We start from the raw sequence: 16,392 nt of genomic DNA on the forward strand, positions 1-16,392 counted from the left end.
TGTTACACATTCCTTTATCTCTTGAACTAATTCAGGATGTAGAATTCTGCACCCTACCTCATTGTGGCCTTGCAATTTGCTTTCTCTGTAATATTTGGGCAGACAATCATAATTAATCTTAAAACTGTTCGGACTTCACTTCACCTGTATGATCATCTTCAACTTCTTCTACTTCAACTTGAATTTACTTTGGAAATTCATCCGGTAGATTAACCTCCACCTTCACCCTCACACAACTAGGTCTAGTCTTATTTTGAGAAGCCGTATTAATCTTCAAGGATTCCTAACAGCAGAAGCTATTCTAAACATGACTCCTTCACAAAAAAAGGTAGGAGACAAGGCTTGAAAAGAAATCTAGGCTACAACACTAGGGGTTTCCTCCTCCGACTTAAATCACGTATCATATTTGAGAGATCTATCTGGTAGTAATAATCCTGATGTTTAATATAGTGCGCAACTTTGGACATTATATTGACATAATTCTCCAACAGTGATAAACGAATCAAAACATGTCAATCACACAAATAACCAACCTGGCAGGGACACTTAACTTCACTTTGGATTGGAACCAATCTTCGTAATTCTTGTAAATCTGGCCATCCATAAGAAAACTTACCAACAACTGCGTATTGGAGATTTTTCTATGGCTAACATGCGCTTGACTTCTCTAGATTTCCAATGAACAGAAGGTTCTACACGAAGAAACGATAGGGTTTTGATAGGAATAGGTCCGATAGGCTGCATGAGTGCATTTAATGTGCATGATTGATCTCTGTGGAGTAACTTTCTACAGCTCAGTTCATTGACACTGTTTTACCTCTTATGTGGTTAAAATTTGCAAAGTCATCTATTTATCATTTCTTTCACTAAATTTTGTTGTCTGGGTGGGGGAAGCAAGTCGGTTGTATCCTAATCATTGTTGATACTAGACTTTTTTTTGAAAACTTGAGTATATATATGTGTGTTATATATAGTTTTTCTAACTGAAATTTCTTATTTCTTCAACAAGTTTTGGATATTGAAGTTTGCGAGAAGCCGATTTTTGACGATATACAGATCAACCATCATTTTGCTGGGAATTTCAAGAAAATTTTACATTACAATCGAGGGATATTATTAGTATATGTAGTTTTTTGCTAAATGTTTATGAACACAATATTGTGACTAACTTACATCATTGATGTACGATTCAACTAATTAACTTATGTTGATCATTTTTGGTATTATTTTATGAAAGCAACATTATCAATATATTAATATTTTCGATTTTCTAGTTGCAAACTAAATGTGATTTAGGGACTTGTGACTTATTTCTTTAGGGACTGTCACATCTCCTTTTTCCGCCCCGCGAGGGGACAAGGGAGTTTTTTCCAATTAAAGGACAATCGAAACGGGATTGGTTTGTTTATTTCAGAGTCGCCACTTGGGAGATTTAGGGTGTCCCAAGTCACCAATTTTAATCCCGAATCGAGGAAAAGAATGACTCCATATTACAGTCTGCGTACCAGAAATCCGGATAAGGAATTTTGTTAACCCGGGAGAAGGTGTTAGGCATTCCCGAATTCCGTGGTTCTAGCACGGTCGCTCAACTGTTATATTCGGCTTGATTATCTGATTTTATACAAATATGAACTTATGTGCAAATTTTAACTTTTTACCGCTTTCATAATTACTATTATTATTTTTTACAAGGAATTGCAACGTTGTGAAAATGTATCTCGAACCGCGTTACAATCAATGTACCCGTGGTCGTTGACACACTTTGACGCCGTTGAGATTTTAAATTTGGGCCACATCAATGTGCACCCGAGTTTAAGGAAATTAAATTATTAAAGGCACGCCTAAAGCGACTAGCGTATCATCTACTTTGGGTAGGGCCGTGAATTTTTGCTAAACGGTCCATCCCGAAGTCTAAGCAATTTTAAAGCAAATATTTACTGAGGGCCCCGCAATTTTATATTTTTATTCGGCGAGGCTCATCTCATTCTTATTTTTAAAAGGAATTTGCAACGTCATGGACACACATCTCGAACCACGTCACAATCAATGTACCCGTGATTAGAAACACATTTCGACTCCGTTGAGATTTGGATTTGGGTCACATAAATGTGCACCCGAGTTTAAGAAGGTAAGATTTATTAAGGCGCGTCCTAAAGAGACTAACGTATTGTTATTTTAGGAAGAGGCCGTGAACGTTCATTAAACGGCCAAATCCAAAGTCTAGTCAATGGTTATGTATTTATTGAGGGCCCCAGCGATGTGTGATTTATTTGGCGAGGCTCGTCTCATTTTATTTTAAGGATAAACCTACAGTGACTACATTTCTTCTATTAAGTTTGTCTCTAAAAGCAAAAGAAAATTTCTTAATTAATTACATGCTGAAAAACGTAACTTATCAGTTATTAAGTTTACGGCTAATGCGAATGGAAAATTGCGATCGAGTTCGTACAAAGAAAAACTGCTTTCATTCTAGATTCTATTATTCAATAATAGTGGAACATGAAATTGACACACCATAATATCAAAACAAATTACCTAGTATTTGATTAATTCAACTAACATTATTAGATGAAGAAGTTATACATATGCAACCCCATTACTTATTAATAAATCGACTACATTTTTATACAAAGAAAGAAAAATTATATTCAAATAACAAATCTAAACAGGAGGGATTCAACAGGAACAACGCCTGATTAATATTTCATTTTCGCTTCAAGCCGAGAGTGTACAAATGTGTACCTGGAAATGGCAGTACAAGAAGAAAAGAAGTAGGAGTCAGCAGCAATAATACCACAGCAACAACAGATTCAGCAACACCGCAAACTAGTAACAACCAGTAGAATAACCCAGTAACAGATTGAAAACTCAGCAATACCAAAGTGCAATCGCAGTCAAAGCAGAAGAGAGACGGATACAAAATGCAGTAGTTTACTGATTTTGAATGACACTCGAGAAAAGACAAACGGAATTTATTCAAGTAGAAGTTCGAGTTGTCTTTCTCTTTTACACTCTAACACTCTTGAAATTTTCCAGAATCTATTACTCTCAAAAATATTCTCCCACTAATAGTCTCTATGTCTTCCCAATAATTCTCATTCAAGTCCCCTATCTATGTCAAGAATAACTCTTATTTATAGCAAGACCTTGTCTTGAATTCCCAACCCCAAATTATTCCCCCAATCGCATGCTTTGTCCCACTTATTAATGTTTTCTTTATTTTAAACCTTGTCCCCCATGCCTACATTAAATAATTACTTCATCCCCAACCCATTATAATTTGTCCCCCATGCCTACATTAAATAAATACAATATTCCCAACCTATTATAATTTGTCCCCCATGCCTACATTAAATAAATACAATATTCCTCCCCATTATATTTTGTCTTGTCCCCCATTATATTAAACAAGTACATCAAAAACCCCACCCCATTATATTTTGTCCCCCATGCTTAACATAAAGAATCAAAATAATGTTCAATTACCAAACTACCCCTCCGAACTTATTGCAATTACCATTTTACCCCTGAACGGATTGCAATTTACCAAACTACCCCCATCAGCCCTAAACAATCAATTAATCATCACTTAACCAAAATATAATCAAGATGACCAATTTCTCAACAATTTTCAACAACAAATTATACGAACACGATGAACAACACAACTCCAAATTAATGGGAATAAATCAACCATATCGGGAACCAATCCTGGTTAATTTAGACCATTAATGGATGAACAAAGAGACAACAATACAAACAACAATATGCATGATTCAAATTAAATCAACAAATCACAAACAAACATAAACTCACATTAAATCACTGGATTTAAACATGAACTTCAAACCAAGACGAACATGAATTAAATCTATTTTTAAGCAACAAACATGACGGATTCACATGACTCAAACAACACTAATAATTTCTGGAAAATACATAACAACATGAAACAAATTGAAGAAATAATTAATTAAATTTCAATTTGAATCTAACAAACATTAAACTAACAAATATTTATCTAAACAACAATACAAACATGAAATAACATGAAAAACAATTAATTAATCTTTCATTTGAAATCTGAAAAATTAATTTAACAAAGAACATGAACAAACTAAAAAAAATTAATTCAAACGATGAACGAAACAAATATTTGCCGATTTTAGATTCGAGAAATATCAAAACAAATACGGACAAAATAAAACTCAAAATCTACTAACCGGATCGAAAGAAATATGTACGGACTGTTTTGACGAACCTCGAATGGGAATGAATCTGTCCGGACTCAATGACGAACTCAATGACGAGCTCGACCAAACGACGATGAACGAATCTAAGAAGTTGACTGAAGCAACGAGGAAACACTAGCAGCAGTGACGATGGCATCTGCTTGGTCGTTGGCGAGGCAGCTCGGAGCTTGAGGTTGAAACCGACGCAGCAGTCATGCAGCAGCCCAAAGCAGAAACGAGCATCCAGCAGCAACAATGGCCGACGCACCAATGGCGGAGCATCAGCGAAACGGAGGAGCCGGAGAAGATGAAGCAACAGCTGGTTGACGCAGCATCAACGGAGGAAAAGGAACAGTGGACTGGTCGACGAGGACCGTGACAACAGTAGTAGCTGCGTGAGCTTGGCCGTGACGAAGCAGCGGCGATGGGGGCTTCGAACAACAGCTGACTCATCGAGGCTGTGGTCGTTTGGTTGTTTGGTCGATGAAGTAGAAGGCAGGAGTAGCAGGTTGTTTGGTTGAAACAGAAGCAGCAGCGACATGGACGTCGAGCTCAAGCTTGAGCTCGACGAGCTTCATCAATGGCGGATAGGGCTGGGGTCGTTTAATCGAGCCGGGGTCGTGAGGGTGACGTGTGTGTGTGTGTGTCATGAGTGAGTGTGTGTGGCGTAAGGGGAAGGAAGGAATGAGAGAGGGGCAACCATGGTTGTGTGCTTGAGGAAGCTTGAGGAAGAAGAAGAAGATAGGAGGGGTGGCGGATGGGTTAGCATTTTTTAGGGTTTTCTTCATTTTTTCTTTTTGTTTTGTGTTGTTTGTAGGGTCAATGGGTTAATGGGGCGGACCGGGTCGACCCGTGTGAAGTGGACTGGGTCGTGGACAATTGTTTGGGCCTGGGGTTGAAAATTGAAGAAGTGGCCCAATCCGATTTTTATTTGTATTTTTGTTATCTTTTCTTCTTTTATTTTCTAAAACTAAATTATAAAAATACTTAAATTATTATTAAGAACTAAATTAAGTTATAAAAGCGCAAATTAACTACCAATAACAATTAACGCACAATTAAGTAATAATTAAGCATAAAATTGTATATTTGGACATTAAATGCTAAAAATGCAAAAGATGCCTATTTTTGTAATTTTCATTTTTGTAAACAAACTTAATTACTAACAAATTGTAGAATTAAATCCTACATGAAAAATGCGACATATTTTTGTATTTTTTTATTAATTTAACAAATAAGCAAACACAGACAAATACAAATAATTATCCAAAAATATCATAAAATCTCACAAAATTGCACACCAAGGAAAATCACTTGATTTTGAATTTTTTTGGGAGTAATTCTCATATAGGGTAAAAATCACGTGCTTACAGGGACCAACTTTAAACTTCTCCGAATAGATATAACGGCCAGCTTCTAACTGGTCGTGAAACGTTTTAATGACCATATTTAAACTAGTCGCGAAAACATTTTAAGGACCAGAAATTTAGTCCCTAAAATATGCAAATAAGCACCAGAAACATGGTCCTTAAAACACATTTAACGGCCAGTTTTAAACTGGTTGTGCAACTGGTTTAGCAACCAACACACTATCTCGTCCTTAATAACCTTTAGCGGTGGAAGCTATAAGGACCAGATTAGCTGGCCGCTATTGAGCATTTGCGACCAATTCCTTACTTTTAGGGACCAGTTTTCCCTTCGCTATTGAGCATTTTTCTTGTAGTGAAAGTTCCCTAAGGATCTCAAGGATCCCGGACAGTGCTAACACCTAGACTTGGTAACCAAAATTGAATAAGTGTAGTGTGGAAGGACCAACCTCAGTATGCCAGAGTTCATAGGGTTCTCAAGAGGATCCCAAGGCAGTACACATACCGAAGGGGGTAGAACTTATTGACTTAGGAGTAAAGTGAAAGTGCTTAACAAGTTGAAAGGTATTAGTGGGAAAACTGTATTAAAAGGAAGTTTGTTTGAAATAATTTAGTAAAACAACAGAGACAGTTTGAAAAGATAGTGGAGTAGTAAACAACAGTCCAAACACAACACCTTTAAGACAGGTTCATACACAGCCAGGGGTCACAGAACCAAAGCAAGTTCAGTAGTCACAGACAGGGATCAAAGGATTTTGGTATACATAGAACACATGATTGTAAACACATAACAAGCAAAGATCTTAGGAATTGGTACAAGCATGCTCAGACACAACTGATCAGACATAGTCACAGAACCAGCAATTCTTAAGGGGGTTCAGTATAGGATCCACATGATTCAATCCCAGAACCATACCGGTAAGGAGTGCAGACTACTTAGAGGGGGGTAACTTGCTCATACTGATTCTAAGGAAGGGGAGTTCATAACATGCTAATCATGCAAGCATATTAACTGCATGTTTCACAACAAAACCATAAGTAAAAGCAAACTAGAAACAGGATGAATTGAAGCAATAAAAGAACCATATTGTTTTTGGAACTTGAACTGAAATTAGAACATACCAGTAAAGAAGACAGTAGTCAAGAGTGAAAGAGTCAGAGAGCATAATAGTTAGCCTTGGCTTGTAGCCGGCTAACTCAGAATAGTAGCAAGTATCACAAAAGAGAGAGAGCACAAAGTTTAAGTGAGTGAGAGAGAGAGAGCTTTTGAACCAAAGTGTTCTTCCTTGTGTTAATGAGAGAGTGTGTATATATAGTAGTTCGAAATTAGATAAAAATAAGGTAAGAATCATAGTAGCATAATAATTATGGAACTCAGAATTAATTAGAGCAAAATCAGGACAAGTACTCCTTTAAGTTAAGGGAATCAATTCAAACGGTAAGAACAAGTATCATATAAGGAAAGAATCAAATCCAGTAAGTATAGGGTAAACAATTAGGGCTAAGTTCAGAAAAACTCTAATTAAGAGTACCACATCAGACAAGGTAGGCGAATCAGTTAATTTGAATAGAAGAGGTAAAAATTGAGGGTTTAAAGGAAGGTCTTTTAATTAAACACTAAAAATAGGAACCCAGAATCAATCAAAGAGGGAGTCATGATTCAGTATTCAACATATAAATAGAGTAAGATAGGAATAACCAATCATAGCAAACATGCAGGTTGAACAGTATCGATAGAAAGAGGCAAGTCTGAACAATCAAGATGAACATAATCACATAGAGGTGATATAAGTTAGAATAAAAACTCAGTAAGAACAGATTCGAGGCAAGATAATCACAGAAACTTAAACAAGAAACGAGCAGTCATGCTAACACACAGAACCAAACAAAGAAATCTTAGAAATTTAGGGCTTTCAACATACACGAGTTGAAAAGGTAGTAAAATCATAGAATCAGTCGTAATATGCAAGAAATAGAAGTTTAATCATAAAGAATCGGTTTAAACAAGGTTTTAGAAGAAGTTCCAAAAACCCTAATTTTAGAATTAGGTGAAAACACTTTGAAATCAATGATTCTTGTAAAGAGTTACAAGGATAGTGTAAAACATCAAAGAAACAGACTCAAATCGTTTAAAAATTGTACAGATCTAGTAGATGTAAGCAAAATTAGGGTTTCAGAAGAAACCCAAGTAGAGATGAAAGAACCTGTCTAAAATCTCAAGGATCGTAACAAGTACAACATGATTTTGCTTGAAATCATACTGAAGTAGCCAGGAACAGACCAGATGGATAACCCTAGATGCAAGTCGGCATGTCCCAGGGCTTCCCCTCTTTATCCGGGAATGATGAAAGAGTTTTAGGGTAAAACAATAATGGCCAATTTTGACCGGATGGGATGTTTTGAATGACAAGGGCTGGACTCCGATTTTTGAGTTGCTTACATACCCCTGGTTTTATAGGAATCAGGTCATGTGTAGTTCTGGATTCATCTGCGGAGTATGCCGATGAAATTACTGCAAGAACGGACACCCGATGCAGAAGCAGCTACGGTGAACGGTTAAAGCTCGGGACGGTTGGAGGGAACTAGAGCGACATCTCTCCTACTAGGATAGCGGTTGCTTTCCGGTTACCTGCAGATAAAAGATGCTACAAACATGCACTTGCGAAAAATTTAAGCATGATGCAAATTCCCTTTGGACCGTGAAGGTTGTCTTTGGACGGTTAAAGATGACGTCCTTAGATCATGATGTCCTGGGCCATGAATTGTCTAGTGAGGGATTCGCAGGCCATGAAATGATGTTCTCAGGCCATGACAATGGTGCGTCCGAACCATGACGCCTTTGAATAATGATATAAAAATTTGAGAGATCCTCAGGCCATGACATGGTGTCTTCCGGCTATGGGGATGATGCATTTTAGACTATGACGTCTTTGGATAGGTTGGAGATATTTCAGCCTATGATGTGCAATAGTCATGATGTCATCAGGACAATGATTGGTCTTGTGAAATGGAGGGGAGAGCTTGGCCTGATCGAAAAGCAAATAGATAGTGCAAGAAATATAGCAATATTCGTGCAGAGAGGGACATTGCTTAGTTCCACGCAGATGGGGAGGCAAGGATTAGTTCCATGCAAATGGGGAGGCAAGGATTAGTCTCATGCAGATGTAGAGGCAGGGATTAGCCTCATGCAGATGTGGAGGCAGGGATTAGCCTCATGCAAATATGGAGTCAAGGATTAGCCTCATGCAGATGTGGAGACAGGGATTAGCCTCGTGCAGATATGGAGGCAAGGATTAGCCTCATGCAGATATGGAGGCAAGGATTAGCCTCATGCAAGTGTGGAGTCAGGGATTAGACTCATGCAAATAGGGAGGCAAGGATTAGACTCATGCAAATATGGAGTCAGGGATTAGACTCATGCAAATATGGAGTCAGGGATTAGATTCATGCAAATAGGGAGACAAGGATTAGCCTCATGCAAATGTGGAGTCAGGCATTAGACTCATGCAAATAGGGAGGCAAGGATTAGCCTCATGCAAATGTGGAGTCGGGGATTAGACTCATGCAAGTATGGATGCAAGGATTAGCCTCATGGAAATGTGGGAGTCAGGTATTAGACTCATGCAAATAGGGAGGCAAGGATTAGCCTCATGCAAATGTGGAGTCAGGGATTAGACTCATGCAAATTGGGAGGCATGGATTAGCCTCATGCAAGTATGGAGGCAGGGATTAGCCTCATGGAGTAAAGGATTAGACTCATGCAAGTATGGATGCAATGATTATCCTCATGCAAATGTGGGAGTCATTAATTAGACTCATGCAAATAGGGAGGCAAGGATTAGCCTCATACAAATATGGAGTCTGGGATTAGACTCATGCAAACTGGGAGGCAGGGATTAGCCTCATGGAGTCAAGGATTAGACTTATGCAAGTATGGAGGCAAGTATTATCCTCATACAAATGGGGAGGCAAGGATTAGCCTCATGCCAATATGGGGGACATGGCTTAGTCCCATGCAAAGAACGAGCAGCAAATAAGAGTAGTGTATGTCTTAGTTGGAGATGTATTCAATGTCTGATGGCCTGATTGATAATGGATTATCTTTGTGTATATATGTTTTGCGAGTGTTATCGTTATGTTAAATGTGCCTGCGTTCAAAGAAAAATTGTAAGTTTTGTGGGGGAAAGGTTGGTTCGTGCTTCGTTTGCTGGCCTTGCTATGCTCTGTTCTGAAAGACCCTTTCGAGTTCCCTTAGGTAACACCTGACTGTTATGGAAATAGAGTTTTTCAAAAAATATGCAATTGTTGATAAAAATAGAGTTATTTAAGAAAAATAGCTGAACTAGTGACTGTAACACATCTCAAAGACATTGCAGCTCTCTTATGTCGAAATTTTGAGGTCCCTCCTCAAAATTCTGCCCCAGTTTAGTGGATGATCCTTTGACTGTTTGCGGATAATGGATCTTGCTGAACTCTCAGAATTTAACCCAGTTTCTTAACTGATTACTGACCATCTGACACATGTTGGCATTGACTGGACTTGCTTCGGAATTTTGAGGGTCCTCAAAATTTTATTATGATATGACCTAACCCATAAGGCTGCCTACGTATCCCCTCTTAAATGGGAATCAGGTCAAGCGTAGTTCAATTACATCAAATGAGGAAATGTAAAGTATCTAAGCATAGTATCTCTTGACTGCGTCTGAATTGATCGGTTTTGGCCAGACTTCTCCGTCCATTTTTGCAAGTATGAGTGCTTCTTCTATTAGCACCCTATGGACCATGTATGGACTTTGCCAGTTGGGAGAGAATTTCCCTTTGGCCTTATCTTGATGTGGGAAGATTTTCTTCAATACCAGCTGCCCTGGTGCGAACTGTCTTGGTTTGACTCTTTTGTTGAAAGCTCTGGACATTCTGTTCTCATAAAGTTGGCCATGACACACTGCATTCATCCTCTTTCCATCGATAAGGGCCAATTGTTCATAGCGACTCCTTATTAACTCCGCATCGCTGAGTTCAGCTTCCTGTATAACTCTTAAAGAAGGAATCTCTACCTCGACTGGGATGACAACCTCGATACGATAAACCAACATGTAGGGAGTTGCCTCAGTTGATGTGCAAACCGTGGTGCGGTACCCCAATAGAGCAAAGGGTAATTTTTTGTGCCATTATTTGTGGTTCTCTACCATTTTCTTTAGTATGTTCTTGATGTTTTTGTTGGCGGTTTCTACGACTCCATTCATCTAAGGTCTGTAAGCTATGGAATTCTTGTGCTTGATTTTGAAAGCTTCACATATAGCTTTCATTACATCACTGTTGAGATTGGCGGCATTGTTAGTAATAATGGACTCGAAAACTCCGAATCGGCAGACAATATGATCCTTGACAAAATCTGCGATGACTTTCTTGGTTACAGCTTTGTAAGATGCAACTTCTACCCATTTCGTGATGTAATCAATGGCTACCAGAATAAGCCTGTGTCCGTTTGAAGCAGTGGGCTCAATCAGACCAATAACATCCATTCCGCAGGCGGCGAATAACCAAGGTGAGCTTGTTGCATTGAGCTCATTTGGCGGCACTTTTATCATGTCGGCATGCACTTGACATTGAAAGCATTTGCTGACATACTAAATGCAATCCGTCTCCATGGTCATCCAAAAGTAACCTGCCTTGAGTATCTTCTTAGCCAAGATGAAACCATTCGTGTGTGGACCACAAGTCCCAACATGCACATCCACAAGTAGCTTAGAATCTTCCTTTGCATCGACCAATCTTAGTAAACCCAAATAAGGAGTTATTTTGTACAAGTTTCCTTCACTGTGGAAGAAGTAGTTTGCCAATCTCCGGAGTGTGCGTTTCTGAGTGTGGTTTGCATGCTCCGTATATTCTCCCTTTGACAAATACTCCTTGATATGGTGGAACCAAGGCTTTCCATCTGCTTCTTCCTCGACATGAGCACAATATGCAGGCTGATTATGGATCCTCACTAGAATGGGATTAATGTAGTTCTTATCTGGATGTTGTATCATGGATGACAAAGTGGCCAATGCGTCGACAAACTCGTTCTGAATTTTGGGCACATGTCGAAATTATATCTTTGTAAACCTCTTTCTCAATTCCTACACATGGTGCAGATATGACAATATCTTGGAATTCTTGGTGGCCCATTCTCCTTGTACTTGGTGCACAAGCAAATCTGAATCATCGATCACCACCAACTCCTGAATGTTCATGTCAACTGCCATATTGAGCCCTAATATGCAGGCTTCATACTTTGCCATATTGTTGGTGCAGGGAAATCTGAGTTTAGCAGATCCCGAATAATGCTGACCCATTTCTGATACCAAAATTGCTCTAATGCCCACTTCCTTGAAATTTGCGGCTCCGTCAAAGAACATCCTCCAACCATCATATGCTTCGGTAATGTCTTCTCCTAGGTATGATACTTCTTCATCAGGAAAATACGTTTTCAAAGGTAACCTCCTCCCACTGGATTTTCAGCAAGGTGATCTGCCAATGATTATCCCTTGATCATGTTCTGAGTTACATAGACGATATCGAACTTACTTAGTAGTATCTGCCACTTAGCTAACTTCTCAGTCAGCATGGGTTTTTAGAATATGTACTTCAGGGGATCCATCCTAGATATGAGGTAGGTAGTGTAGGCACAGAGGTAATGCCTCAGTTTCTGGGCTATCCATGTTAAAGCACAGCAAGTGTGTTCAAGCAGCGAATACCGTGTCTCATAAGGTGTGAACTTCTTGCTCAAGTAATATATGGTTTTCTCCTTTCTTCCTGTCTCATCATGTTGTCCCAAAACACATCCTAAGGCTCCATCTAATACAGATAGATAAAGTAGCAAAGGTCATCCTAGTTCTGGCGGGACCGGAACTGGTGGTGTGGACATATACTCTTTGATTTTGTCGAAAGCTTTCTGACAATCCTTGGTCCAGCTTGTTTCGGCATCCTTTCTTAGCATCTTGAAGATGGGTTCACATATGACTATGGACTGTGCTATGGAGCGACTGATATAGTTGAGACATCCTAGGAAGCTCATCACATCCTTTTTGCTCTTAGGTGGTGGTAATTCCTGGATAGCCTTGACCTTAGACGGATCTAGATCGATCCCTCGATGACTGACGATGAATTCCAATAACTTTCCTGCGGGAACCCCGAATGCACACTTTGCGGGGTTCAATTTCAAATTGTACCTCCTTAGAATGCCAAAGGACTTCCTCAAGTCCACTATGTGATCTGCGGCTCTCTTGGATGTGATAATAACATCGTCCATATACACCTCTATTTCTTTGTGTATCATATCATGGAAGATGGTTGTCATGGCTCTTATGTAAGTGGCCCCAGCATTCTTCAGACCGAATTGAATCATCTTGTAACAATATACACCCCATGGTGTAATAAAAGCTATCTTCTATGCATCTTCTTCGTCCATCCAAATCTGATGATAACCCGCGAAGAAATCTACAAAGAATTGGAGTTCATGCTTGGAACAATTATCGATCAGTATGTGTATATTTGGCAGTGGAAAATCATCTTTAGGACTTGCTCTGTTTAAATCCCGATAGTCAACACATACTCTGACCTTCCCGTCTTTCTTCAGAACTGGCATAATGTTAGCTAACCAGGTTGGATATTCAACCACACTAAGAACCTTGGCTTTAATCTGCTTGGTAACTTCCTCCTTGATTTTCAGGCTCGTGTCTAGTTTTAACTTTTTGAGTTTCTGTTTTATTGGCGGACACATGAGATTAGTAGGCAACTTGTGAGCCACTATGGAAGTGCTCAAACCGGTCATGTCATCATATGACCATGCAAAAATGTCCTCATATTCTTTTAGGAAACGAATGTACTCCTCCTTCTCTGTTGGCAACAAGTGAATGCTGATGCGTGTTTCCTTGACGGTCTCGGCGTCTCCCAAATTTACCATTTTTGTCTCGTCCAGATTGGACTTAGGCTTGTTCTCAAAATTCTCAACCTCCCTGACAATTTCCTCAGGTATCTCATCTTCTTCACCTAAGTCACTATTCTCATGTTGTGTTGCCTCATTACATGTCACAATCACTGGTTCATCAGGAAAAATAATAATAACACTGTGGAAAAAAGTGTAAAGATAGTAGTGAATAATAAAGAGCAAATGCATTTGATTAAAATTTGAAAAATTGTTCAGACAAAGTATGGAGTGATGAATTGAGCATTTATTTGAATCAAGTAAAGATTAAAACAAAACTACAGGAAATTTTAAATGCCTAGAACGACTATAGAAGTGAATTTTGCCAAGCTACCTAGGGACTCGGCGGGCTCGGGATGGTGTGGCGGTCCAGTTTCTGAGAACATCTCCCTTTGCCACAGTCTAAATAGTGAGGCGTTATTCCTCATCCTTCTCAATTATGGCACCGCATTCCATGTCTTCATCATCTAAGAACAAATTTTTCAACCCAGATAGTGCTTCTTCTTCTGCAGTTCCCCATATTATGTCGGCCTGGTGGAAAGCTTGTTCCAAATGTGGCACCGGTTGCTCAAGAGGGTAATATGGTCCACGCCATGGAGGCAACCAATTCCTGTACTCTTGCCATGTGTACTGGTATCCGAGCCCAAAAGTGGTACCATGACTTTTCAGCTGTATTGGCTTGGTGATACCTTGGAGGTTCTTTCCTAACCCTTTGCCGGGTTCGTATCCGGACCATGCTAGTATGCTTTCTATTTTGTTACTCCACCACTTATCCTTCTCGACGACATTGACTCGCTCGATGTGATGATAGGTTTCCCCTCGTAGCCTTCTTCTATGTCCAATGGCCGGGATGGTTTGACTAGTGTAGATGGAGTTACTTCCATCTCCGTGAATGATTACTTTCTGGAGGCTCCATTCAAACTTCACGGCTTGATGTAGCGTGAAAGGCATGGCTCCAGCAGCATGGATCCATGGCTGGCCCAATAGAAGATTATATGAGGCTGGTATGTCAAGCACCTGAAATTCAACGTCGAACCAAGTTGGCCCATCTGCAAGCAAAGGTTGATTTCCCCGATTGTAGCCCTCTGGGACCCATCGAAAGCCTTCACATTCATGCTTCCTACCCGTATCTTATGGAAACCTTTGTCTACCTCTTTAGAGTGTCCAATTGACAAATATTTAGGCTTGAACCTCCATCAACCAGGACCCTGACAATGAACTTGTCTTCAAATTGTACCGTGATATGTAGTGCTCGATTGTGATTCAAGCCCTCATGTGGTAACTCATCTTCGTGAAAGATAATCTTATGGCTCTCCAGCACTTGCCCAACCATTTTGGCCATTTCTCCACCAGTGATGTTATTGGGTACATAAGCCTCGCTTAGCACTTTCATTAAGGCGTTCTTGTGTGCCTCTGAATTCTGCAATAGTGACAGGATAGATATCTGAGCTGGGACTTTGTTCAGATGGTCAACAACAGAATACTCTTTTGCCTGTACTTTCCTCCACAGGTCATCTGGCCCAGTCTCAATGATAGGCTACCTAGTGGTGGCCTCCTTACTTGAACCTCCTAGGTGTTCCGGTGTATAGACTCTTCCAGTCCTAGTCATTCTTTGTGCTACGTCAGATTACTCTACTTGGCTTTCCCTTTCCACTGAGCCTTGGCAATATAATCCCAGGGTATTGCTTTTGAGTTGAATGGGGGTGTGGTTGACACCATCACAGTAAAAGGTGTGACAAGTTCTACTTCAAATGGAGCAGAGGTGGCTGCGGGCGGAGCTACTTCTACCTCGAATGTAACTGATACAGTTACCTCAACATCAATAGGTGCCTGAGTCTGAACCACAATAGGAGTAAGTGTGATCACAACCTTAAAGTCATTTCCTTATCCAATAAGCCCGATCCACCCCTCAGGGTCCCATTCTTCATTTGTCTCTATCACATGTACACTATCACCTCTGTGATCAGGGAGGGGATTGTTGCGGACATTAGGTGCGGCTTCCTTTGCTTGTATGACCTTGTTGTTAATTAGCGTATAGATCTTATCCTTCAATGTTCGACACTTAGCAGTGGTGTGCCCTTTCATACCAGAATGGTACGCACAGGGTTTGTTCGAATTGACCCATTAGAATGGATTTTCTAATGCCACAGCGGGAACAGAAGTGACGTAACCTGTAGCTTTCAACCTTTCATACAGTTGATCGATGGGCTCAGCAATGGAAGTGTATTGTTTGGATGGCTTGCGGTCGAAGTTGGGTCTTGGTCTTGGATAATTTTGGCGAGATGGTGGTGATTGGAAGTGGGATGGTTGGAAATTATAGGTGTGATGGACAGTGGCTGGTTAGGAATATCTGGGAGATGAAGGCTGATATGTAGGCAGTGATGCTTGGTATGTGGGTGGAAGTGTTTGATATGTGGGTGGAGGTCTTTGATATGTGGGTGGAGGTGTTTGATAGGTAAGCAGAGGTGTTTGATAGGTTAGTGGATATTTTGGGCCCTAAGCTACCATTATTGCCCCAACATCCCTTTTTTCGATATGCCACCTGATTGTAGTGCCTTATTCGTGGCTTGCAGTGCCTCAAAATTCGTTACCATCCCGCTCTTGATTCCTTCCTAGATCCTTTCCCCGAGCTTGATGATATCAGAGAATTTGTGTTTTTTGATGACCATCAACCTCTCATAATATTGTGGATCCTGTGCCCTAACGAAGAATTTATTCATCTATTCTTCATCCAAAGCGGGCCTGACCTTAGCTACTTCCGACCTCCAATGAGTAGCGTACTCACGAAAAGTCTTGGTAGGTTTCTTCTTAAGATTCTGAATGTAGA

The 16,392-nt window shown here is 39.9% G+C and overlaps 1 protein-coding gene across 1 annotated transcript; it reads right to left on the reverse strand.

The window, feature by feature from the left end:
- Positions 1-11,718: 11,718 nt before the first annotated feature.
- On the reverse strand, positions 11,719-13,544 carry LOC138869501 (uncharacterized). Its single transcript, XM_070147121.1, has 2 exons — positions 13,262-13,544; positions 11,719-12,032 (listed from the first exon to the last, which is right to left on the reverse strand). Exons 1-2 carry the CDS (start codon positions 13,542-13,544, stop codon positions 11,719-11,721), a joined length of 597 nt encoding a protein of 198 aa, XP_070003222.1.
- Between the last annotated feature and the right edge of the window lie 2,848 nt (positions 13,545-16,392).

This window comes from Nicotiana sylvestris, chromosome 5, assembly GCF_000393655.2.
Source record: "Nicotiana sylvestris chromosome 5, ASM39365v2, whole genome shotgun sequence".
NCBI lineage: Eukaryota > Viridiplantae > Streptophyta > Magnoliopsida > Solanales > Solanaceae > Nicotiana > Nicotiana sylvestris.